The sequence below is a fragment of the Puma concolor genome, chromosome C1, assembly GCF_028749965.1.
Source record: "Puma concolor isolate L17-30 chromosome C1, mPumCon1.1.hap2, whole genome shotgun sequence".
NCBI lineage: Eukaryota > Metazoa > Chordata > Mammalia > Carnivora > Felidae > Puma > Puma concolor.
In genome coordinates this window covers 103,594,804-103,620,642 of record NC_141674.1, presented here as the reverse complement: position 1 = coordinate 103,620,642, position 25,839 = coordinate 103,594,804, and the positions used below count along the sequence as shown (strand labels likewise).

Genomic DNA, 25,839 nt, shown 5'->3' with positions numbered 1-25,839 from the left:
GCACTGCCCAATGAGCAATGCTGGGAGAAACCATTGTATCTCTTCTCGGAGGAAGAAGATTGGATTCCTGCTGATTTATAAGCTCAGCCTAAAAACTCCACCCAGACAATTTGGACAGAACAGGAACTGGGTTCCTTGCAGTTGCTCAGTTCCTTCAGTGACGCTGGCCTGGAAAGAAAGAAAGGTACCCCAGTCAACTTTCCGCATAAACATCGAGTGAGGAACCTCTTGGCAAACACACTCATGGTAGTTAGTGTAGGGAGAGTCCTTACCTACGACATGCCTGTAAGTGGGAGGGATCTCGTGTGAGCAGAACCCTGTAGGGACTCAAACATATGCCCGTGGATTTCTGTAGCTTAGTTTCCTGGAAACTGTCGCATCAGTTATGTGAGTATCAGCCTAGCAGATGACTTCTACCAGGTTCATCGACTTCAACCAGATTCATTGGGTACAAGTGACGACTTCATGCAGCACTTAGAGAGCACGTATGTTAACTCGGGGCCAGAACACGTCCTAAGGTGGGAAGAAGTTTCTTGCAGTTAGTGTTGGTTGTCCGAGATGTCTTGTTGCTTTGCTTGTGCCTCACACAGTTAATTTTATCCTTGAAAATGTACATCAAACTTGATACCAGAGAAGATTTGTGGGTTTGGTGGGTCTGATTTGGCAATGCAGTATTTTTTGTGTGTCCTTTTCAGATGGATGTGCTCTGATGCAATTCTCTGACTGTTCTTAAAGCACTCATCATGGCCAAGATAAACAGGGATAATCTGTGAGCAAAGCGACTGGTGGATCATGGATCAAATACATAGCGGTCTTTATGGCCACATTTCTTGCTGGCACGTCTTCCAAAATCACGTATTGTTCTTTTTGCATGTGCCCATTTGTGACTCCCAAAGCCCAGAGCCACCTTTCCCTGCCACCCTGTGGTCCTTGTCCTCAGTTCCCTACAAGTTCAGGATGATGACAGCTCTCATTAAATCCCACACAGGAGAAAGCCCATATATTGTAACTCTCTGTCCCTTAGTAAAGGTTAATTTCCCATATTAGGAAAGGAGCAGAGATAAGAGAATATCAAGTACAGTGAGCACTCTTACCTTGAGGAGGTACATCGACCTTGGGGAAATCTGCCACACCACGAGTGAAAACTTGTTCCCTGTCTCCCTGGCATAATCTTAGGAGAAACGTAACCTTAGGAGAAATTTCGGATTTCCCTTCAGCCAAATCAGCAGGAACATACATCCCATGAAACAAGTGGGGGTTTATAATCATTGCAGCCAGAAAGATCTCACCCCACGGTCTCAGTAAGAGAGTGGTAGAAAGAACCACACATGACAGGATTAGGGCTGTGGTTGGTTGATGGCGGGGAGGCTGGAAGGAAGCAGGGTCTGCTCTACCTTGAACACTGGTAGTCTGCACGGGCCCGTCTTGACTGCGGTGAGAGTCAGCAGTCATTTCCTTACGAAAAGAGGAGGGTGTTTGGGGCGTTGTAGTTTGCACGGTGACCTGGTGTTTGTGGGGCCTGCTTGGAATAATCAGGTAGTCTTGTTGTGTCTCATTGTCTCAGGGTTCAGAGTCTCTTTGAGGTTGAGATCCTGTATCTGAGATTGTTTATTCCCAGCGTGAGAACAAAACCGTCAGGCCGGGATGTCAGCAGGGCCATTCAGGACATCAGAGGCTGGACTTGTTCTTTCTCCCTGGAAATCCCTAACCTAGAGGTCAAGAAAGAGAGCACTCTGGGCTCACAAGCTGTAGGTGCGAGCCTGGCTGAGTTACAGTGTGACTTTGCCTGAGTGTCTTGAATTTTCCTTTCTGTGGCTCAGTGTCTCATTTCAAAATGGGGCCAATGGGGTTTCTTCTACACGAGTCATCCCCGGTGTTACAGGAGAGGTGCAGGTGAAGCACTGAGCCCAGTGCCTGGCGGGGAGTAAATACTCAGCATGTATTAGGTCCGCTCGGTCCTCTGCTGTCAGCATTTTTATCATCTGCCTCATTCTTTTGTTTTGTTTTGTTTTCCAAATATACTTTATTGTCAAGTTAGCTAACATACAGTCAAAACAGTGTGCTCTGGGCTTCGGGACTGAGTTCCCATGATCCATCGCTTACATACAACACCCAGTGCTCAACCCAACAAGTGCCCTCCTCAATGCTCATCACGAAATTTCCCCTCTCCCCGACTCCCACCATCAACCCTCAGTTTGTTCTCTGTATTTAAGAGTCTCTTCTGGTTTGCCTCCCTGTCTGTTTGAAACTATGTTTTCCCCTTCCCTTCCCCCATGGTCTTCTGTTAAGTTTCTTAAGTTCCACATGTGAGTGAAAACATATGGTATCTGTCTTTCTGTGACACTTATTTCACTTAACATAATACCCTCCAGTTCCATCCACCTTGTTGCAGATGGCAGGATTTCATTCTTTCTCATTATCAAGTAGTGTTCCATTGTATATATAACCCACATCTTCTCTATCCGTTCGTCAGTTGATGCACATTTAGGCTCTTTCCATAAGTTGGCTATTGTTGAAAGCACTGCTGTAAACATTGGGTTATACGTGCCCCTCTGCATCAGCACTCCTGTATCCTTTGGATAAATGCCTAGTAGTGCTCCTGCTGGGTCATAGGGTATTTCTATTTTTAACTTTTTGAGGAAACTCCACACTGTTTTCCAGAATGGCTGCACCGGTTTGCATTCCCACCAACACTGCAAGAGATTCCCGATTCTCCACATCCTCACCAGCATCTGTTGTTTCCTGAGTTGTTCGTTTTAGCCACTCTGACTGGCGTGAGGTGGTATCTCAGTGTGTTTTGATTTGTATTTCCCTGATGATGAGCAATGTGGAGCATCTTTTCACGTGTCTGTTAGCCACCTGGATGTCTTCTTTGGAAAAGTGTCTATTTGTGTCTTCTGCCCATTTCCTCACTGGATTTTTTGGTTTTTGGGGTGTTGCGTTTGGTAAGTTCTTTATAGATTTTGGATACCAACCCTTTATCCGATCTATCATTTGCACATATCTTCTCCCCCTTCATCGGTAGCCTTTCAGTTTTGATGATTGTCTCCTTTGCAGTGCAGAAGCTTTTTATCTTGATGAGGTCCCAATAGTTCATTTCTGCCTGTATTTCCCTTGCCTTTGGAGATGTGTCAAGTAAGAAGAGAGAGGGGGACAGAGGATATGAAGTGGGCTCTGTGCTAAGTGGGCCCTGTGCTGGCAGTAGATTCCCCACCTTGAGTATTGAACTCATGAAATGTGAGAACATGACCTGAGCTGAAGGTGGACGCCTAACTGACTGAGCCACCCAGGCACCCCTAGAACTAGTAGATTTTCCAGAAAAAGGAGAAAACCTCTGATGCTGCATACACCTTCCCCACCACCCAAAGAAGGCAATATATATCGCATGGACAGAAAAATCAATCTTTCGTCTACATGCCCACCAAACATACAAAGCAAAGCCATATATTTTAATACCACAGCAAAAACTCATTGTACAAGCACTTTCTATTCACCTAAGATGTCCATGTACAAAGGCAGTAGAAAAAGAGTACTAAATATGCAACACTCAGGGAGTCTTGATTCCGTCACTAGGAGTCATTTAAAGACGAACTCTGCCCAATAAGAGAAGTTTTGACTTTTGTACAACTGATTGTCACTGAATACACTTCATTGTAGATCTGAGACAAAAGTCTGGGAGTGGAACCAGTGGGAGAAATAGGATGTAAATGGCATCTGTTTCACCGGGCGGAAACAATACTATAAGAAGTGGCAGGTGGAGACAGAAGAGAAAATAGAATAATGTCAGAAGTCTGAGGTTGGGAGATCACTTAAAACTTGTGTTGTTTTCATTTATTTTTGAGAGAGAGAGAGAGAGAGAGAGAGAAAGAGACAGTGTGAGTGTGGGGGCAAGGCAGAGAGAGAGAGAGGGAGACAGAATCTGAAGCAGGCTCCAGGCTCTGAGCTGTCAGCACAGAGGCCGATGCGGGGCTCGAATTCACGAACCGTGAGATCATGACTTGAGCTGAAGTCGGACGCTCAACCAGTTGAGCCACCCAGGTGACCCTGTGGTTATTTATTTTTAAGAGAGAGAGCATGCAAGCAGGAGAAGGGCAGACAGAGGGGAGGACGGAGAATCTGAAGGTGGTTCTGTGCTGACAGCACAGAGCTCGATGCGGGGCTCAAACTCATGAACTGCTAGGCCATGACCTGAGACAAAGTTGGACCCTCAACCTGCTGAGCCACCCAGTCACCCCGAGATCGTTTAAATCTTAGAATGGCGATGTGACAAGTTTCACAAGTTAATACAGAACCAAACATGTCCCGCACTTGTGATGCAGTGTTCAGCCCTACATATACAACCTTTCTAAACAACAGGTGCACATTCAGAAACACATATGTACTCTTGCCCGTAGGGACAATAGAGCCTAAAAGATACAGAGACTCAGCATTAAATACCAGAAGAGAACCAAGAACATTTACATCACGATGGTGATGGATTGGAGCCCTGAAGGAAACGTAATTCACCAGTCCCCAGTGATTGTCAAAATAAACACTTTAATGATATAGAACGGGGAGGGAGTGTTCTTTTCCACAGCACAATGCCAGCAAATACACATACACAAGGATGATACAACTAGAGTTTTTCCAACATACAAACAGATACGGTTGTGACACACTGCAGGGATCACTAAAAGATGGTAACATTGTAGAGACAGACTTTGGAGAGAGCATCTTCACACATTCTCAGATGTCATACCCAAACAGAAGACCATGAACGATCTGATAGGCCCCCCATAGAAGGCAACCAGTGCTGCTCTCACAATGATGGTGATGGCAGACTGGAGGCTCTGGGTCTCTGGGTGGGCAGGGCTGGGACACACACAGCATTCACGAGAGAACGACCAGGGAAAAGGGTTAGCCTGAATTTAATCAGGAGGAAGTGATCAGACACCTTCAGGATGCAGACCATCAAGCCAGACATCTGGCCTGTCCCCTACAGACAAGGAAGTGTCACCACCACCAGAGACAGCCACAGAAAGGGGAGGAGATGTTTGGGGTTCGAAAGGACTACAAACTTACGATAGCACAATCTTCTGAGTCCTTTGGAACCCAAGATATCTCTTCTCCTTTTTGTCGTCTTATTTGTGCTGTGGACACTGGCTGTTTGAAGAAAGACAGGCCCGATGTCTTGTTCGATGGTCGAAATTCTGCAGTTGTCTGATCCCTACCTCGTGCTCAGATTCAGGCTAAGCCTCTTCAGCAAGAACGCTGCGTAGTTAATGCTGTCTGCTCCTGGCACAGCCCAGCGGGTGGCCCAGAATGTCCAGTTTTGACATGGGGTCTATTGCCACGTTGACCCGGCCTCCGCTTATCCACAGGATGGAATGGAGAGGAGCCAGACTGAAGGGGTCTCACAAGTGCGTGTGGTCTGGGCATTGGTTGCCTCGGCGACTTATCACGACTGGAGTCAGAAGAGCGAGAATTCCTCTCATCAAACCAGACTTTTGGAGTAAAAATCCCAGAGAGTGGCTTGTGATCGAGATGTCGATTCTCAGCAAAGGATCCCTCGCATGTTCTGTTTGGGCTTTAGCTTGATTTGCTGCTTTAGAGTTCTTTTCAGCAAGTGGAGAATGATGGGGTTTTATGATGGAGTTTCGTTTAAATGAGGAGTATTTTTTCTTAGTTCCTGGAGTCCTTGGTATCTGAGACAGAGAGTGAGAGAGAGAGACAGAGGAATCAAATGTGAGTCTTGTTCAGGTCCTGCTGATGGCTAAGCCTGGAGGGATGGCTCCGTGGTGACAGAGGCCAGGGGCAAGCTAAGCCCCCGTACTGAGAAGGAGCTGAAGGGGGATCTGCAGGCAGGCTGAGGGGGAGAGTGAGAGCCACAAGCCTGAAGCAATAGCCCCTCAATTGCATCCAGCCTACACTGTAGGATGCAGGGACCCCTGTGCTCCCCGCAGCAGGCACCTGGTGGCATCCCAGCTCAAGGCTGCCCTGAGCTGTTGCCAGGTCCCGACCATCCCTTCCTCAGCAGCCACCTCACCCTGGAACCCCCTTCATCAGAAGCAAAGTGATGGCTTTCTCATGTCTCCCACGGAGGGATGTGCTTAGCCCCCGACACACACGTTCAGAAACAGACTGCCGAAGGAAGGAGGGGGCCCTCTGCAGACAAACACACCCCTTCTCACCCTGCCCTGGTCTTCTGAAGGGGGAGGCCAGGCTATGGAACGAGCCCCAGGATGTGAGATGCAACAGGGGCCTCAGACTATGTCCCAGTTCAGTCCTGCCGTGTGCAGATGAGGAACCGTGGGCCAAGGGGCTGATAAGGACCACCTGTAGCCGTGTGACCTGTGCCTGACACCCTGGAACTGAAACCCAGGCTTCGGGCCCTTCCCATCCTTGTGGGGGTCGGGAGATGAAAGCCTCCGATCTGGGCTACTGCCTGCCTCGGGGTGTGGGCAGGCAGTAGACGCTGTTGGCCACTTGGCTGGACGGAAATAAGGCTTTGCACAGAAATCCTGCCCCAAAGGGGCTGAAAAGAACCCCAAAGGGAGAAACTCCAAGGGGAATGACGAAAAGAGCGGGGAGTGTAGCCAGGGCCTCACCCCTTTTTGCTCAGGGACCCCAACAGCCCCTGCAGGGCACCTCACGCCAGGATACACCTGAGGGAACGTCTAGGAATATTCTCAGTGGAGACACTCGGAACTCTGCAGAGAAAACGGAAGAGCCTTCCTTTTAGTCGTCTAGGTTCTCCTCGCACGTTTCCCAAACTGTCCCTGAGGAGAGTCTCTCGGTGTTGACACTAATGTAAACGAGGGCCTGCAAAGGGCAGAGGGAGACCTAAGCTTCTTTACTGAGGTTTTATATAAGGAGAAAGTTTGATTAAAACATTTCCTTTCCATGTGCAGTGCACCTGTCAGGAGGCTGGGAAACGCATTTAGTGAAGAGTCAACCGTGATTTTCATTGCATGAGGAGGAAAAAGAGCCCTGAATTCCATTACTGGTAATCAGGGAACGGATAGTTGTTCTTACACTGGGTTTCTAGGCAACATTTCTTTCTTACTGCATCCTATAGTATAAAAATCGTGAGACACTTGGATCCAGAAGAGGGAGTATTCATCGAATTCATTCATGTGTCTTTGTCCTCTTCTTTCTCTGGGCTCTATTGAGGGAGGAATGTCAACTCCATCAGGGGCTGATACTCAGCTTGTCCACAAAATGAGTGACACACACACGGGATCCTTCTATCTGGCTTATGAACATCCTATAGCTCCACAGTCCTTCTGATTCCTAGGTGCATACCAGCAGAGCTTTAAAACATCTCCCGTTACCCACACCCCAGCCCAGAATGTTGAAATCAAATTCTCAAGGTATTGGGTGACGGCATTCACATGAGTTCAAAGCACAGTCAGTGTTTCTTTCACGACAGCATGATTTAGAACTATTAGCTAAGCTACTCTGTTTCAGACCACGGTGTTCTTGTCCTCATCTCTGCCACCATGACGATACCGGCCCTAAAGATTTTGGTCTTCCTTCGGACACCCTCCCATGAATCCCCGTTCTCCGATGGACTTGTATGAGGCACAGATTGTCTCGTGTTCCCCTGGATCTCGCGGGGACTTCACAGAGCTGCCCAAAGTTAATTCAGTCAATGCTCGCGTATGTGCTCTGGCCTGAGACTCAACTCAGTTCCTTTTGGTGGATCCTTTTATGAACCAGCTGGGCATGTAGACACTGTAACGGCAGTGAAAAGGGAAGACAGGTGGATGCCTGAACACCTCATGTCTGTGCAGGTTGGAAACCTGGCCTCTGCATCTGTGTTTGGCCAGTGTCCCTGTAGAGTGCCACGACTGTCCTCCACCTGATGCCAGCTCTCTTGAGGTCCCAAGGTGTGGGTGGACACTGAGTCCTGGAACCCCACACACATTAGCACAGGCCTGCTCACCTGGGGCCGAGGACAAACCTGACCCCAGGCAGGCCGTGTGGCAGTCCCAGAGGTGACCCATGTTGTCGTGGAGTTTTTGTCGGGGTGCTCTTTCTCCTCAGTTTTAACACTTCTTATTCACATGGAGAAGCTGAGGGGTAAGTGTCGTCCTAAGTCGGGTTCCCGGAAACACCCCGGAGGAGAAGCCATGTGCAAGAGACATTAAGACGATGTTCCTGATGGGGCGTCTAGGTGGTTCGGTCGGTTAAGCGTCTGACTCTTGGTTTTGGCTCAGGCCACCAGCCCACAGATTGAGGGTTCAAGCCCTGCATCTGGCTCTGTGCTGACAGTTCAGAGCCTGGAGACTGATTGGGATTCCCTCCCTCTCCTTCTCTCACTGCCCCTCCCCGACTCGTGCTGTCTCTGTCTCTCTGAAAATAAATGACTTTAAAACAAAAATTAAGGGAAAAAAAAAAAAAACAATGACCTGGGAGAAAGAGGTCATGGAGTTGGGGAAGCAAGGAAGGAAGTCAAAGAAGCCACGAAAGCGTGTGCCTTGTGCCAAAGTGCCATGTGTTTGGCGACACATGTAAATGATGCTGGTCTGCTGAGGGGGGCCGTGGAGCCTAATTCCCCGCGGCCGTGAGGACACGGGAGAGGGAATCCCAGGACAGCCCCCGTGGGGACACAGCACAGCTCACATGCCACAGCTGATGGAGATGGGAGGGCACCCAGGGTGGCAGTCCCCATGGCAAACAGAGGCAGGACCAGACAGAGGCAGGACCAGTGAGAGGCAGGAACAGACAGAGGCAGCGGCAGCTGGCAGAGGGACCAAACGAGGAAGAGAAAAACAGTTTGGGGTGTGGGCGGAGCTACAATCTAACAGAGCAACAGGAATCCATACTCCAAGAGCCACGGACGCCATTACCTCTGTGCCCTATGCTTGAAGGCCACGGAATCTGCACGCGAGTCTGCCCTCGCCGAACTGCACTTTTCTCTTGATCATGTTCTGTTTCATCACACCCAGGGCATTAACGTGGCCAAAGACTTGACCTGCACACTGGTTGGCCACCGAGCCCTCAGCAGCGTCACCCTCCAGCTTGGGAGGGTTCTTCACACCCATGGAAGCTTCCAAACCCTGCTCTGAAAATAAAAGCACATAAACAGGATCCACTGTTAGTCATGATCTTCCTGTGACTAAATCCTCTACCTACGCTGACATCGAATAAGGACGGTAGGCAGGACGAGAAAGGCCATCAGGAAGTTCACGTGTGAGGGGCGCCGAGGGACACGCTTTGATTACCGCCTATGTTGTTGACCTCCCTCACGCTACCCTGTAAGGATAAGAGTGCGGGCAGGGCAACATGCCCCCAGAGCCAAAAGTGAAATTGAGAAAAGTAGAATTGGTCAAAACACACAGTTCTGACAAAGAAGAGACAAAGGCCAGGAGATGGTGCTCGAAAGAGGCTGTCCTATTCAAGGGAGGAGTCAAAGTTGAAGGCAAGCCTTTTGAGAGTCACCGGGGAAACCAAAGCTGGGGAATTTACAGAACACGCCCCAATATTTGATATATTTCATATATGTACACTATGCAGAGCATACACACCGAATACACGTAATGTGTGTGACATAAGACGTAAATATGTGTGTCTATAAGCACATTCTTCTCTAATTGAGTAAATGGGCAGTTAAGGGTTGGGGGACATCGAGCATAAAGTTCTAAACACTCTTCGGTCAGTTGCAAGTGGAAAATATATACAAATTTGAGAAGGATGAGAAGAGTTGTGGCAAGAAACAGGTGACCTTTTAAGCACCAAGGAAGAATTACAGGCTGAGAATCAAACAGAGTAAAACCACCTGCCCCAGAGTGATAGTTTGTCTTCCTCCAAATTCATCTGTGGAAACCCAATTCCCAACGTGATGCTGGGTGGGGTGGGCCTATGGGAGGCAGATCCCCCCATGAAAGGGATTTGTGCCCTATGAAAGTGACCCCACAGAGCTCCCTCACCCCTCCACCCTGTGAGGACAGAGCAAGAAGGCGGCCACACATCACCAGGAAGGAGGTACCACCAGGCGCCCAATGTGCCACTGTTCGATTTTGGTTCTACTCAGCCTCCAGAACGGGAGACACAAATCTCTGCTCTGACTAAGTCACCCGGTCTATGGCATTTTTGTTATCACAGCCTGAATGGACTAAGAAACCCTCCTTGGACAAAAGTCTGGCATGGAGCCCCGTTTCCTGCTGAGGCCTGTGGGGAAGGTGAGCCACAGAGAGGGACTGAGCCACCAGGAGAGTCTGGGCCGGGACCACGGGAGTCAGGGAGAAGTGGCAGAGAGGCAAGAGGGAGAAGACAATAAGAATCTCCCGTCCTAAGCCACCTGTCAGGGCTGTGCTTCCCTGAACTCCCACTGAGGCATCCTCTGGAGCATCTCCGCGGGACCACAGGGCTGTGCCCTCATCACCTCACTTGGGAACTGTATCTCCTCTTTTCACAGATGAAGTCGGTGCCTGTAGGAGGAGACCCAGGCTCCAGGAGGGGACACCAAGGGTGGGAGGGTAAAGACGACACAACCCAGGGGAACGCTGAAACGCTCGGTCTTCATGAAATGTGAGCTGACGCGGATCCTGATGACAACGAAGCTGGGGACGTGCTCGTGGAGATGAGGGGGGACAAGAGGAACTAGGTGAAGTATTGGAGAACAGAGTGTGCACATTAGGAACCTGGCCCCTTATAGTTGCAGAGAAGGGAAACCAGGCAAATGCATGGGAAACTGTCGTGGAGCCAGTATTTCCACTGTTACTGTGAGCGCCTAACAGGGAATATTGGCTGCCTGATGGATGTTGAAGGAGAGCAAACACTGGCCCACAAGCCTTGCTGAGAGAGTCCGGGAAGATGGGGTCCAGCGAAAGCGGAGCCAGATAAGAACAGCTCTAGCACACGTGAAACAATGCCACGGAACCATTTTCCAAGTGTTCAGACGCCACAAAGACACAAGAATTACGCATCACAGATTCATCGATGTTCTCAAGCCATTTTGCTCACTCGGGCCCCTGGAAATTATGTAGCTTCATGCTCCCAGCATTGATGGGATGGAGATCCCATTTTCAATGGTTTCAGATGAAGGCACCGAGGGGGACATACATGAGATGATGAATAACTTGGCCAGTAAACAGCCAGGAGGCTGAAACCATGGCACCTGGGCAGACAGAGCTGACCCTCAGCCCCGAGCTCTTTGGAGCTGGAGCGTTGTGAGTTTGGAGCTGGGCAAAGCAAGCCTGCAAGAGGCCCCATTGCTGCCCCCACCCACAACCCTGTGACTAGAGCTACCACTCCCCCCGCACCTCTCACCTTGGAAGAGCGGCCGTTGGCTCCCAGAAACCATCGTGGCTGCCAGTCTCCTGATGGTGGGGGAGGGGCGGAGCCTGGCTCTGTGGTCACCACAAGCCACCTGCTGGTCCGGCTGCCCTGGCACAGAATTGGCCACCTGGGTATCTGACTGTGGCGGTGCTTGTGAAGCTTGCACCTCCGTCCTTGGGAAAGTCAAGTTTCCACTCGATGGCCCTTGGGGACCGGGCACCTGCATCGGGGCTGAAGCAAGAAGACACTTCAATGGACAAACCCCAGTTTTCTTAACTCAGCACTGCCAGAACTTCCATTTGTGATGTACTCCCACCTCGTCCCCCACCGTCTGTGAGACCAGCCAGTGAGCAGGTACAAAGGCAGACATCATGGATACGAAGGCGATGTCACCGTTGTGTCTATGCCTGGGCATGCTGAGATGGCAAGTGTCCAGGACGCAAAGTCCCTGAAGGGAAGGTCACCCCCTGGAGTCCAGACGGATTTGCATGGGAGGCGGGCTCATGCCTATTATTCTGTAGTAGTACCCTTCATCCTACAGCCTAGAGAGAAGGTTCTAGAGAGGCCTCAGGGCAGAACGAGAAAGAATTGCTGATATGTGCCCCAAAAGAAAAAAGAAGAGGGGGAGAATTTGGCCTCAAGGCTTCAGATGCCTGTTTCTCCCTGGCTGGTCCCAGCGCAGGGAGGCTGGGGCAGGGCAGCCCTCCTGGGGCGCCCCCTGCGGCAATCACAGCCCACACACACTGTTCCCACGTTCCCACCAGAACCTGCACCGGGGACGGGCTGTGCATAATGGAGACGCTGCCTTCATTCATCTCCGCCCATCCTCGTAGCCTCTCATGGCCCAGGCTTAATGCAAGGCCATGTCACACACATCACCCTCCTGAGACGCGTCTTAACCTGTCCCATCCCTGCCCCCATGGAAACCCAGACCTGGCTGTCAGTGTCTCTGACACAGAGCTCTGCAGGGTGACCAGGGTGCCAGGCAGCCAAGTGAAGAGCCACCATGGGAACCCTAGTGAGAACAGAAATCGTCTGGGACCTCTCAGCCCTGATTGCTTTTCATGGAGCGTCTCCTGGAGACCTTGAGCTCCTGGAGGGGCTGGATGAGCCCTGGCTCTGCTCACACCACAGAGTGCACTGACAGGGTAGGAGCTGGCACTCCTGCAGGGTCACAGGGGTCGTTGGGGCGTCTAGCAACTGTTCTCTTTGCATTTACGACTGTTTCAGATCATTTGCGTAGAACTGGGTGCTCTGGTACACAGGGAGGCGGGCGCCCCAGGAGAAACAACTAGCAGCTCAGCAACGATTTAACAGATGCAGCCAATGTGGAGCTGACCACAAACGTGTGTGGAAAGCCAGGGAGTTTGTAGGAAGCCACACAAGAAATACAATTGGCAGCAGAATTGCACAAGTAGCAGAGGTCTCCTTTTGGAACAAAACAAAATCAGGAAAAAACAAAGGAGGACTGTCACCCAGCTGTCTCCGGGTAAGATAGCGGTGGCTGAGATTCTGAACGCTTTTTTCCATTTTCTCCATTTCTCCTCTCGAGCCTCACTTGGTACCAACAGCCTGCATGTTGGACGGGGCCGGGGGACAGAGGGCAGCCTGGGACAGAAGGAAGGAAAGGGCTCTGAGCCACAGGATGCCTTTTAAAGAGTGAATCCGAGAGCAGAGTTCAAACCGGTACGAGCCTACAGCGCCTGTTGGCAGGGATGCAACTCTCAGCCGATTCAGGTTGTTGAAGACACAGAGGACAGGCTTCCTGGGGCCCCAGCAGGAACTTCGTGCCCCTCACAAGAACAGGACTCACCATCTACATCCACGCCCAAGAAGACTTCCTGTTTATCAAAGGTGAATGAGGCACTCCTATAAGGCCTATAGGTGTCTGACAGGTCATGGCCAAAGGAAGGAGTCAAATTACATTCCCCCACTGAGTCCTGTGGGACTTCATCCTCTGGGGCCACTGGCAGCTCCCTGCAGAGCCTGGTGTTGCTGGGAGGACGAGACATGCAGAAAGAAGGTTTAGTCAACATGCAGTGCCAGCTAGTTTTGAGGGCAGGACGGAGGGACTGGTCACAGAACACAAGCGGGATCCCCACAAAGGGAAATGAAGCAGTCTGCCTGAAGCTGGGGCCACAGTGTGGGTGCACCCGGGATAGGTGCAGGGACGGGAGTGTGGGGGCGGGCAGGTGCTCAGGGCATGGCCAGAGCGCCAGCTTATGGGGCAGGAGTCGCAACCACCCCAGGGCACAACAGTCATGACCCACAGCACACCAGAGGACGATAAAGCAGCATCAACACTTTGGCACACACTGTGTGGAGATTTACACAAAGCACCAAGAGAACCCCAGGCTAAGGCAGCATTGTAGACTCCTGGATATCTCGTGGGCCCAAGGCCGACGTGTCTAAATACTGAGACGTGAAAACTGTTTTCCTAAAACCATCCTTGCTGTGAATGCCCGCCAATGTGGTAATGGCAACCGGCAGAGAGAGCTGTGCATCTTACACGGGACCTAATACGAGGAGAGACCGGGAGAGTGCAAGGCATCCTGGGACTGCTTAGTCCACCTGCGTCAGTGGACGGCAGATACTCCATTTGAGAGGGATTAATAACGGGGTCTATGCGAGTACCACATGACACAGAGGACCTTGCTGAAGGACCACCTTGTGGGTGTCGGAAGGGATGAAATAGGTGCATTTAGCACTTTCTAGATTGGCCTAGACCTGAGATCCCCAGATGTCACCAGTGAATTAAAGCCCATGATTCTTCAGAGTTACCTGGGGCATGTCGGGTCCTGGTCTTCTTCATCGCAAAGATCATTATGATTGTCTACAAGTAAATACAGACCGGCCAGTCACATAAACAGAGCAGCACTTGGACATGAAAATTAAGTGTCCCACGCAACTAGCACACGGGCACTAATGTCCTTAGTTGGGCAGCAGGGCATTGAGAGAAATAATCCAGGAGGCCTCACGAAGTGTCTTGGGAATGTGCCTTGGCTAGCTTTCCTAAAGCATCGGGCAGGATTTCCCTGATCTGGTAGAGCCCCATCTCAACAGTCTGTCTGCAGAGGTCAACCTCTGTTTTTTTTTAATTTTTTTTTTTCAACGTTTATTTATTTTTGGGACAGAGAGAGACAGAGCATGAACGGGGAGGGGCAGAGAGAGAGGGAGACACAGAATCGGAAACAGGCTCCAGGCTCTGAGCCATCAGCCCAGAGCCTGACGCGGGGCTCGAACTCACGGACCGCGAGATCGTGACCTGGCTGAAGTCGGACGCTTAACCGACTGCGCCACCCAGGCGCCCCGGTCAACCTCGGTTTTACTGCAGATTCTGGTGAACAGCTTACCTGCATTCTCAAAACTTACTGCAACCTTCTCTCACTAGCTTCCCTCATGACATACTCTAGGTGGCAGGGTTTTAGGGAATTTCTACAGAGGCCAGACTGATGCACGGAATCTGCAGACCCTCAAATCAAAGGAAATCTTTTGTCCGTGATCCCTTTTGCTACACAGGCACATGGGCCATGCACGGGGTGGGGCCATGCCGGGGCTCAGCTATGCTTCAGGGAAACGTACAAGCAAGCTGATGGTAGAGGTGGTTATGTCCTGACACTCAGACGACGACTTAGGGAAGACAACCAACACAGAGGACACAGAGGACAACCAACACTGGGGACCAGAGCAGCGAAACCAGGGAAACAACAAACCCAAAGACATGGGTAAGGCTGACATCGCCTTGACAGGCACAAAACTTCAAGGAACATTGTTTGGGATGAAAGTGAGAGGATGGCAGTTGAGGAGACACATTGTGTGGAAATCAGGAACCAGACAGACTCCTCTGCGTGTGCCTCACAGATGAGTGTGGGTTTGTCACACCCGCCCTGACCCCAATGTCCTGACTTGTGTCAGGAGCCACAGGCATGGCCTGAGATGAGGAACAGAGGGCAGGGCCCTGATGCATCTGATGTCTGTGCTTAGAAGTCTATCCTAGAGCCTGACTCAGATCCATATGTCTACGGGGCTGAAACACCTGGATAACAAATTCCAACATAAGCAGAGTAGGGATACCAAACTATGGGGTCGACTTGGGATTCCAGTTGGAGCTTTATCACCTTCACAGTGGAGGACTCACTAGCTACTTCCAGAGCAGGACAGACATCCAGATCCTCATATGAGTTGATGTTGGGCCTGCTGTGGGTCCAGGGGGAATCAGATGGGTCAGGAAGAGCTGAGTAAGTCAAATAGCGTTCATCCAGTGAGTCCTGTTGGACATCCTGCTCTGCACTCTCCTGTAGCTCCCTGCCGAACCTGGTGGGGAGGGGAGGTCTGAAGATTAAAACAGGAAAAGCAGACACCACAGCATCTTACTGGTTTTCACGGGAAGCCGAGAAGTGTGGTCATAACGTAGGGGCAACCCCATTATTGACAGGGAAAACTATCCTCCTGTTTCAGGGGCACAGTGTGGATGCTCTGGGGGCAGGAGAGGCAGAGAGGGAGAGACAGGGAGACACACACACACACACACACACACACACAGAACAGAGGTGTTCAGGGCACTGGCCACAGAACCAACTTCTGTGCACCAAACTGAACTACTGTGGAATGGATGTCATGACTCACAGCACACATGGAGAATCGTAAACATGAGTTCAACCCTTTTGCATAAATTTTGTTGATATACATTCAGTGGCTAAGTGAACACATGTTAAAAGGCATCATCCACATGGAGAGATTTGTGTCTTCAAGGACTCTTTCTCTTACTATCGTGACATCATGTGAGGTTTTTTAATTTTTTTGCAGTTATCCATTTGCTACAGCAGATCCTCAAAGAGGTAACACCAGAGAGACAGAAGTAGACACGTCTGTCACTCTGGTGTTTCCCAAAGGAGAGATCAGGGCAATACAGAGCACCTCAGGGAGTGACAATTCACCTACTTCAACTGACTGCCGGTTATCGAAATTGAGGGATCATTAAAGGAACTTATCCACATAACACATGAAGACACACGTCATGGCCAAAAAAGATATTCTGAGACTGGAAATGGATGAAATAGGTAAATTTGGCGGTTTCTGTTTTTCCTGTGAAATGTAGAGTTGAACCACTGAAATAACAACCCATGATTCTTCAGACTTACCTGGCGCATGTCAGGTCTTGGTCTTGTTCCTCCTCTTGATGGGTCTGATTTTCTGCAAATAAATACAGACGGGGCCAGTCACATTAAACAGATCCCTGCTTGCACATTAGTAACCCAGTGTTCGGTGCCACCCGGGGACTCAGCTATGCTCAATGAGAGCACAGGTTGAGTGAGAAGGATATTTCAGGGTGCCTCGGATAGTGTGACAACTGGCTTGAGTTCCTGGCCTGAGCCATTGGGAGAAATTTGCTCTCTCCAAGAGATCATCATCACAATTTCCTCTGTTTTGAGTCTGTGCAAACACTTTCAGTTCTCTTTTTCACACAGATTCTGGGGACCTGGCCTCTCTACCTTCTGAAAGGATTACTGCAGTTTTCAGCCTTCTCTCGTGAGATACCTGGTTGGTGACGGCTTAGTGGAATTTATACACTGAGATGGAACAGAGAGCATGCAAGTACAAACCCTCAAATTAAAATGAGTCTTTGGAGCTACACAGAAACCTTGGCGCAATTCCTGTGATGAGGGAATGCCAACGCACAGCTCTACTCCTGGAAACACACAAACGAGCTAACAGTAGAGGACGTAGGGTGGGTTTTCAGACGAGGCTTAGGAAGACAAGCCAAAGCAAAGAGATAGAGAATGAGGCTAAGAACAGGAAAGCCAAGGTTACATCTTTTACCCTGGACAAGGATTCCGACCGACTGTGGCAGGCATGGATTCTTAAAGGACCTGGCTCAGAGATGAAATGTGGAGCATGAAAGGTGAGAAGAGGCATTGCATCCAAGGTCTGACAGACACCGTCTATGGTCGTGTTGCTGAGGCGAGTCGTATCTGTCATGCCGCCCTTGGGTCCAATGACCTGACAGTGAAGCCCAGGGGACATGGGCATGTCCTGGGAGTAGGAAGGGAGAAGAGTTCCCTGACCCACATGATGTCTGTGCTTGAAACTCCATCCATCTTGGAGCCTGGCTCAGATCAAGATGTGTGTACAGGGCCTGCACACAGGGATGAGCTCTCTCAGCACAGCACAGGTGTGGGGCACAAAGACCAGGAGATGTACGGGGCAGTCCAGCTGGAGCTTGATCACCCTGACAGCGGAGTACTCACTGGCCATTTCCAGAGCAGAAGAGACTTCCAGTTCCTCAGGGAAGAAGATGGCGGTGCTCCTGTAAGGCCAGTAGGAGTCAGACAGGTCAGGAAGAACCGAATATGTCCAGTAGCGTTCATCCAGAGAGTCCCGTGTGATTTCCTCCTCCACCACCTCTAGCAGCAGTCTACTGAGCCTGAGTCAGGGGGAAAACTGAAGATTAACCAAAGAGGGATCTGAAATCCTACGTCCTGTCTGGCTTTGATGGAAGGCAAAAGGCATTTTCACAAAAGCAAAGAGAGTGCCTCATTAATGAGAGCAACAACTCTTCTTTTTGTGTGGGACGAGGTGTGTCTGTCACAGGGGCGGCAGACAGAAAGGACAGTAAGTGCTCTGTACACTGGCTACCTAGCAAGCTGATGAGGAAAGAGCCTGAATGAGCACCGTGCCATCCAGTCCTGACTCAAACACACAGAGTCACAGGACAGCAGTGGCTCCCTCCCTTCCGTTCAAATGCCCTTGAGTCCTGCATGGACTGGACCAGTGCGTGCAGCTTCGGGGGCGGGCTACTCTCTCAGAATTCTCATGCCATGAAGGCCTGTCTCTCTCAATATCACGGCATGATGGCACATTTTAGTCTACGTACATTCTTGCTCTGAAATACATGCCCACCCGCTAAATCGAACGGGGCAGAAAGTTGATTGCCTTTCTCTCGAATGCTGGGGAGAATGGTGAGTGCAGGAATCCCTGTGCCTTTAGCTCACCTGGGCCAGCTGACTGTGTGTTACTCAACTTGAGTCATAATTAAGAAATGGGAGCGATACAAGTACCACAATGAAAACAGAAACCATTGTGAAAGCCGATAATTGGCCATTGACCGAATGGATAACATGGTTCTATCCAGCACTTTCTGCCTTTCCTTGGATCTGAGGTCTGCAGACGCCACCACTGATTTCCCAGCCCCCAAGTATTCAGAATTACCTGGGGGCATCTGACTCTCGCCCTTTCAGCCCCTCGTGACCCATTTGGTTGTCTGCAAATAAATGAAGAGAAAGTTCCATTAGGCAGATTCCCCTCCACAAATGCTCACTCCCATGTGCCGTGTAGCAGAGGACAGAAATAGAAGCACAGTCATAACAGGCAATTGAGAGAGAAATCATTCGGGAGGGATTCAGTAGGCCCTGGAAAAAATCACTGGGATTGCCTTCTTGAGCAACTAAATGTCCCTGATATGACAGGCCATGATCACAGTGTCCTAAGACAGGTCGACACACACAGAAAATTTATCCTTTTTCCCAGAGATCTTGGGGAAGGACCTGGCTGCTTCCTAGAGCATTGCTGCAATATTCAGGCTTTTTCCATTTGAAACGCTACAAGCCAATGGTTTTGAGGAATCAGCCGTTGAGATTAAACTGACAATTGGAATCTACACACCATCAAAGCAGAATAATCTTCAAAGCTGCAAAGCACCAGGGGCCGTTCATGGGGTCGGGAAGTTCCAGGGCCCTGCCTTGCTGCAGAGAAACATACAACGTATGATAGACGTAGTCCTGTCCTGGTTCTCAGCTGATTTGAGACAAGAAGAAAAGGAAGAGACAGACCAGGTAGAGACAGTGAACCTGGATCATGACATTTCCCATGATATAGAAAAGGCTTCCAACAGCCTTGGGTGGCCATAGGTATTCAGAAACATGGTTCAAGGATGGAAATCAGAGCCTGGCAAGAGAGATAAGAGATTAATCCAAAATTTGGAGGTCTGATAGTGACCTCCTCTGCCTGGGATAGAGAGGTATAGGAGTCTGGCAGGACCACCTTAAGAGCAGCGATGGGCGGCGGCTCAGACATAAAAGTGCCATGGCTTTAGACATGAATCGAACAAAGCTCACTGACTCATGGAATGTCTTATTTCAAACTCAATCCTAGAGCCTGGATGGAAATTGTCTGTGAGTACATGGTCCACTTCTGCGGGTTAAATCTCTTAGTCTACACAGGGTGTGTGCAAACAAAGATTATGGACCCTACCTGGGGAACCGGGTGGAGTTTCATCCCCTTTGGAATGGGAGCATTCACAGGCTACATCCAGAGCAGAGCCGAATTCCTGTTTATCCGATGGGAATGTGCCATCCCTGTAAGGCTGGTAGCAGTCACGCCCTTCTTGGCCAATGGAAGGAGTCAAAACACATTCATTCAGCGTGTCCTGGAGGACTTCCTTCTTTTCAGCTTCCGGAAGCTCCATGCTGTGCCAGGTGGGGCAAGAACGACAGAAGAGGAAACCAGGAGGATCAGACACCATGGCTTGCTACCTAGCTGGTGTTGATGGGAGGCAAGGGAGTGGTCGCAGAAAGGAAAGGGACCATAGCCTTGAGAGAGAAAAGGTTATCCTACAAGAGGCAGAGTGTGGCCAGGAAGGGTGGGAGAGAAGCAACAACAGATAGATACTCAGTCCACTGGCCACATAACGAGCAATGAGGAATGAGACTCGACCATCCCAGTATGGTACAGTCACGAGACGAAGGACAAATGGGAGTCCATGCCAGGGGCAACCGCCACGTGCCTGAGTCATGTTGAATTTAACATAGACTGATCAAGCGGTTACAGCTCTTGAGTCACTGTGCCCTGCAGAAACTTGTGCCCTCCAGGCACTTTTCTATTCATAGTGTCACATGACACCCCAACTTTTTGGTTTTGGTTAGGTAATTCCGTGTTAATTTTGCCAGCTGTCTGTCTATCAGTTCCTTTGCTGGTTACCTTCCTACCAGGGACCTTTGAGAACTGTGTAGAGATGCGTCTCCTCCTGGTGTTCATTTACAGGCGAGAACGGGTATTTTGTGCGTACAGGGAATCCTAAGGCTGCTGAGTTCATCTGGGGCTCCCCCAGACAAGCAGCCCCGCGACAGCAGACAACCGAGGGAACAGGGCCATTTGCCGCTGAGGGAATTCAATCACTACCATCTGCAGCTCTGCTGATCCCTGCATCTGCCACCTGGACTCTTGTGACCTCACCTACTGTTCTTTCTGAGTCCCTATCCTTTTTCACCCACACATTACCGGGTCGCCAGTATTCATTGTTACCTGGCGGTGAGGGATTCTTCTGCTTGTTCATCCTCGTCCTCTTCCTCCTCCTCCTCATCTTCTGCAAAGAAATTCAGAAATCTCCCGTGAGTGAGCTCCCACATCACCACTATAAACACAGTGGCTTATATGCCCTGGCGACATAATTATCTATGCATGACTAACTCTTGTTCTGAAGCTCCAGGGCACTGCCCTTGAGAACTGTTGCGGTATGGATTTCAGATCCAGCAGGGAGTGTCTCTGATTCGGAGGCTCACCATGACTGAGACTGGGCAAAAGTTTAAACTGTCTCTTGTCCAGATCCGTGGATGCCTGTCCAGTTTCGATCCGACTTCTGCAAACAGTGTCTTGCAGGTGCCACAGTCATGCCACAGGCGCAGGCCCTGTGTGCTCCCAGTGCTCACGTAGAGTCTCCTCCTTGCCCCAAGGACAGCACAATCACCCGGTCCCAAGTCCCTCCACATGTGGACTCATGGGTCCCCAAGTGGACGTCATTGTTATGGACGGGCCGTCTGTATGAAAAGTGTTTCAGTCTAAATGACGTTCCACCTCCAAGGCCTACTACATCCAATACCTCATTCAACTCCACACAGTCAGGGGCTTTATTTTTCCTGAAGTGCATTCGTGAACTTGCCGCATGTGATCACCACAGCTATGACAGATTACTTGATAGACAGATGAGGAGACAGTTATGGAGAAAGCGAAGATCACTCTCTCGCCCACAGTTCATAAAGACAGCTCCTGGGCGGGAGCCTGGAACTGCCCGCTTAGCTCAGGGCTCCCTGCACTCGAACAAGCTGCCTCCTTCCTCGTCCTCCCTTCTGGGCTCTGACACTGGTGGAGGCTGCCTCCTGCCCTAAAGGCAGTTCCCTCGGGGAGGACACAGATGGGTGGAGCACCGTGACCTCCACCCTGTGCACTTCTCCTCTCCTTTTCCACCTGCTAGTCCAGGTCCTCTGGTGGCCCCATGTGTCACATGGAAACCAAGATAGCGGCTGCCAACAATGTGAGGGGAGGCGAGAGATGTCTGGGGAGCCCAGGACCTCGGAGCAGCTCAGTGCACTCAGGGCCTGTGGCCGCCTTACCGGGGCTGAGCTGGCGGGCAAGGCGTTCTGCCAGCCTGCGTCCCTCGGCCACTTGCTCCTGGAAGCCCTGGCCTTGGGAACGCTCGGGGTCATCGTGGGTGAGGAGGTCCCTGAGGTGCTGATCGAGTGGCTCAGAAACTTCTCTCCCTTCCCGTAACTTCTGCCACAACTGGGTCAGCTCTTCAGCCTGAGCTTTAATCAGGATATGATATTGCCTAAGGTGGGACATAGAGAAAAGTTTAAAACACAGAGTTGAATAGATTTTCTAAGAGCTTTCACGGACGTTTCTGTGAGAATTTCCACAAGGAGCCCTCAAGGCCACGTTCTGGCACGTGTGCGGGGCCCTGCCTGTGACACAGAAAGAAGAAGGTAAAACAAGGCTCCTCTGTGTCGGGGAGGCTCCTTGACCTCCTTTGCAGCTCCTCCTTCTGTAAACAAAGCCAGGTGTCTTCCTCAACACCCGTCAGAGAGATGTCCCTTCAGCCCCTCCCTGCGGCACAGCCATTTCCTGTGAACCTACACGGTGTGCATCATGCTGTGCATGGACCCAGCGCCAGCCACAGAAATGTGGACAGGACAGCTGGTGTGGACTACACAGGTCAGGAGAACGGCAGGGTCAAGAGGACAGCATTGTCTGAAGGAAAACATGACCGACAAGCTGTCATCCCTCAGGAGGTGACTGTGTTACAGGCAAATGAGGTGGTGATCCCACAACATTGTGAATGTGGCCAATGCCACAAATTGTTCACTTGAATTTGGTGACTTTCAGCTCAATAAATGATATTTATTTGACACAGAGTGAATGATACATGGAAGCCAATGAAAATGAAACACGACAGTCCAAAACCTCTGGGATGCAGCAAGGGCGATCATAAGAGGGAAGCATATAGCAATCCAGGCCTTCGTAAAAGAGGAAGAAAAGTCTCAAATACACAACCTAACTTTACACCTAGAGGAGCTGGAAAAAGAACAGCAAATGAAGCCCAAAACCAGCAGAAGAAGGGAAATAATAAAGATGAGATCAGAAGTCAATGATATGGAAATAAAATAAAACAGAACACATCAATGAAACCAAGAGCTGCTTCTTTGAATGAATTAACATTATCGGTAAGTCCCTAGCCAGCTTTATCAAAAGAAAAAGGAAAGGGCCCAAATAAATAAACTCAGGAGTGAAAGTGAAGTAACCACAACCAACACTGCAGAAATACACACAAAAAAGAAGACATTATGATGAGCAATTATATGCCAACAAATGGGGCAATCTGGAAGAAAAGGACAAATCCCTAGAAACATATAAACTCCCCAAACTGCAATAGGAAGAAATAGGACATTTGAACAGATACATAACAAGTTGAGAAATTGAATCAGCAATAAAAAAACTCCCAACAAACAAGAGTCCAGGGCCAGATGGCTCCCCAGGGGAATTGCACCTGACATTAAAGAAGGGTCCGTACCTATTCTTCTGAAGCTGTTTGAAATAGAAATGGGGGGAAAACTTCCAAACTCATTCTACAAGGCCAGCATTAACTTGACCCCAAAACCATCCAAATCCCCACTAAAAAGGAGACTTGCAGACCATTCTCCCTGATTAACACGAATGCAAAAATTCTCCACAAGATACTACCCATCCACACCCAACAATACATTAAAAGAATTATTCACGGGGTGCCTGGGTGGCTCCGTCGGTTGAGCGTCTGACTTCGGTCAGGTCATGATCTCAAGGTTTGTGAGTTCGGGCCCTCATCGGGCTCTGTGCAGACAGTCCAGAGCCTGAAGCCTGCTTCGGATTCTGGGTCTCCCTCTCTCTCTGCCCCTCCCCCACCTGCGCTCTGTCTCTCTCTGCCTCTCAAAAATAAAGAGAAAATTAAAAAAAAAACAACAACAAAGAATTATTCACCACAATCAGGGGGGGATTTATTCCTGGACTGCAAGGGTGTGTTAATATCTGCGCATCAACCAACCTGATACATCACATGAATAAAAGAATGGATAAGAACCACATGATCCTCTCAATCGATGCAGAAAAAGGTTTTGACAAAATCAGCATCCTTTCTTGAGAAAACCCTCAAGAAAGTAGGGATAGAAGGAACATACCTCAAGATCATATATACCGATTACAAAAGACCCACAGCTAATATCACCTCAGTGGGGAAAACCTGAGGTCCCTAAGGTCAGGAACACGACAGAAGGTCCACTCTCACCACTGTTGTTGAACATAGTGTTGGAAGTCCTAGCCTCAGCAACCAGACAGCAAAAGAAATAAAAGGCATCCAAATCAGCAAGGAAAAAGTCAAACTTTCACTCTTTGTAGACAACATGATACTCCACATGGAAAACCGGAAAGACTCCCCAAAACACTGCTAGAACTGATGCATGGATTCAGCAAATTGGCTGGAATATGGTCAACGTACAGAAATTGCTTGCATTTCTGTATACCGATAATGAAGCAGCAGAAAGAGAAATCAAGGAACTGATCCCATTTACTACGGTACTGAAAACCACAAAGATTTGCTGTAACTACAAAAAGCTGTAAACTGTAGAAAGCTTAGGAAAGAAATTGAAGACACACACACAAAAATGGAAAAACATTACATGCTCCAGGATCTGAGGAACAAATATTGTTAAAATGTCATTACTGGGGTGCCTGGGAGGCTCAGTCGGTTAAGCATCTGACTTCAGCCCAGTTCATGGTCCCGCGCTTCGTGGGTTCGAACCCTACCTCGGGCTCTGTGCTGACCGCTCGGAGCCTGGAGCCTGCTTCAAATTCTGGATCTCTCTCTCTCTCTCTCTGTCCCTCCCCTGTTTGCACTCTGTCTCTCTATCTCCCAAGATAAAAGAAATACTAAAAAAAAAAATGTTTTTAATCTCAATACTACCCAAAGCAATCTACAGACTCAATGCAATCCCTATCAAAAGAACACCAGCATTCTTCACAGAGCTAGAACAAGTAATCCTAACATTTCTGGACTTCAAGCCACATTATGAAGCTGTAATCATCAAGACACTATGGTATCAGCACAAATACAGACACATAGAACAAGGGGACAGAAGACAGAACTCAGAAATGGACCCACAAATGTATGGCCAAATAAGCTTCGACAACACATGAAAGATTATCCAATGGAAAAAAGACGGTCTCTTCGGCAAATGGGGTTGGCAAAACTGGACAGAGACGTGTGGAAGAATGAACCTGGAGAACGTTCTTACACCGTACACAAAAATAAACTCAAAATGGATGAAAGACTTAAATGTAGGACAGGACACCATCAAAATCCTGGAGGAGAAGACAGGTGGCAACCTCTTTGACCTCGGCCGCAGCAACCTCTTACTACACATGTCTCCTGAGGCAAACGTGAACCACTGGGATCTCATCAAGATAAAAAGCTTCAACAAACAACAAGCTCAAAGGCAATCGAAGCAATGGGAGAAAACATTTACAAACAACATATCGGATAAAGAGCTAGTATTCAAAATCTATGAAACAACCTTGATCAAACTCAAAACTCAACACCCAAAAAGCAAATGATTCCGTGAAGAAATGGGCAAGAGACAGAAACAGACACTTCTCCAAAGAAGACATCCAGATGGTAACAGACACATGAAAACTTGCTCAACGTCATTCATCATCAGGGAAAAGGAAAGTAAAACCACAATGAGATACCACTCCTATCTGTCAGAATGGCTAAAATGAGTAACAGATGGTGAGGATGCAGAGAAAGGGGACCACTTTGGCACTTTTGCTGGTAGAAATGCAAACTGGTGCAGCCACTCTGGAAAACAGTGCGGAGGTTCCTCAAAAAATTAAGAGAAGAGCTACCCTACAACCCGGCAATGGCACTACTAGGTAGTTATCCAAAGGATTCAAAAATGCTGATGCGAAGGGGCACCTGCGCCCCAATGTTATAGTACTGTTATCAACAATAGCCAAAGGATGGAAAGAGCCCAGATGTCCATCGACGGATGAATGGACTGAGAAGACATGGTACATGAATTGATACAACGGAACGTTACTTGGTGATGAAAAAGAATGGATCTGCCCTTTGCAACACTGTGGATGGAACTAGAGTGTATTATGCTAAGCGGACTAAGTCAATCAGAGAAAGACAAAGATCACATGATTTCACTCATATGTGGAATTTAAGACACAAACCAGATGCACCAGGGGAAAGGAAGGAAAATTAAGATAAAA

At 49.3% G+C, this 25,839-nt stretch overlaps 3 protein-coding genes across 6 annotated transcripts in view; 1 reads left to right on the top strand and 2 right to left on the bottom strand.

Annotated features, from left to right (window-relative positions):
• Nucleotides 1-25,839, top strand: part of LOC112865116 (NBPF family member NBPF6) — a 95,948-nt gene that overhangs the window by 2,939 nt on the left and 67,170 nt on the right. The gene's annotated exons all lie outside the window — the stretch shown is intronic.
• LOC147578296 (NBPF family member NBPF6-like) lies at nucleotides 4,517-19,890 on the bottom strand. Of its 3 annotated transcripts, XM_086717988.1 has the most exons (10): nucleotides 19,516-19,890; nucleotides 18,475-18,526; nucleotides 17,514-17,689; nucleotides 16,407-16,458; nucleotides 15,404-15,579; nucleotides 14,047-14,098; nucleotides 13,079-13,260; nucleotides 11,257-11,496; nucleotides 8,835-9,049; nucleotides 4,517-5,684 (listed from the first exon to the last, which is right to left on the bottom strand). In XM_086717988.1, the coding sequence occupies exons 1-9, from the start codon at nucleotides 19,784-19,786 to the stop codon at nucleotides 8,844-8,846; spliced, it is 1,407 nt and encodes a 468-aa protein (XP_086574114.1). In that variant the 5' UTR covers nucleotides 19,787-19,890; the 3' UTR covers nucleotides 4,517-5,684; nucleotides 8,835-8,843. The 3 variants fall into 3 exon arrangements, with proteins under 3 accessions (XP_086574114.1, XP_086574115.1, XP_086574116.1); XM_086717989.1 differs by lacking the exon at nucleotides 8,835-9,049 and having other exon boundaries at nucleotides 11,250-11,496; XM_086717990.1 differs by lacking the exon at nucleotides 8,835-9,049.
• Nucleotides 21,342-25,839, bottom strand: part of LOC147578295 (putative NBPF family member NBPF5) — a 32,402-nt gene continuing 27,904 nt past the window's right edge. For both annotated transcript variants that reach the window (XM_086717991.1, XM_086717992.1), the window contains exon 6: nucleotides 21,342-21,865. In XM_086717991.1, the coding sequence (XP_086574117.1) occupies nucleotides 21,538-21,865 (328 nt within the window). In that variant the 3' untranslated portion in view covers nucleotides 21,342-21,537. The remainder of the gene's footprint in view (nucleotides 21,866-25,839) is intronic.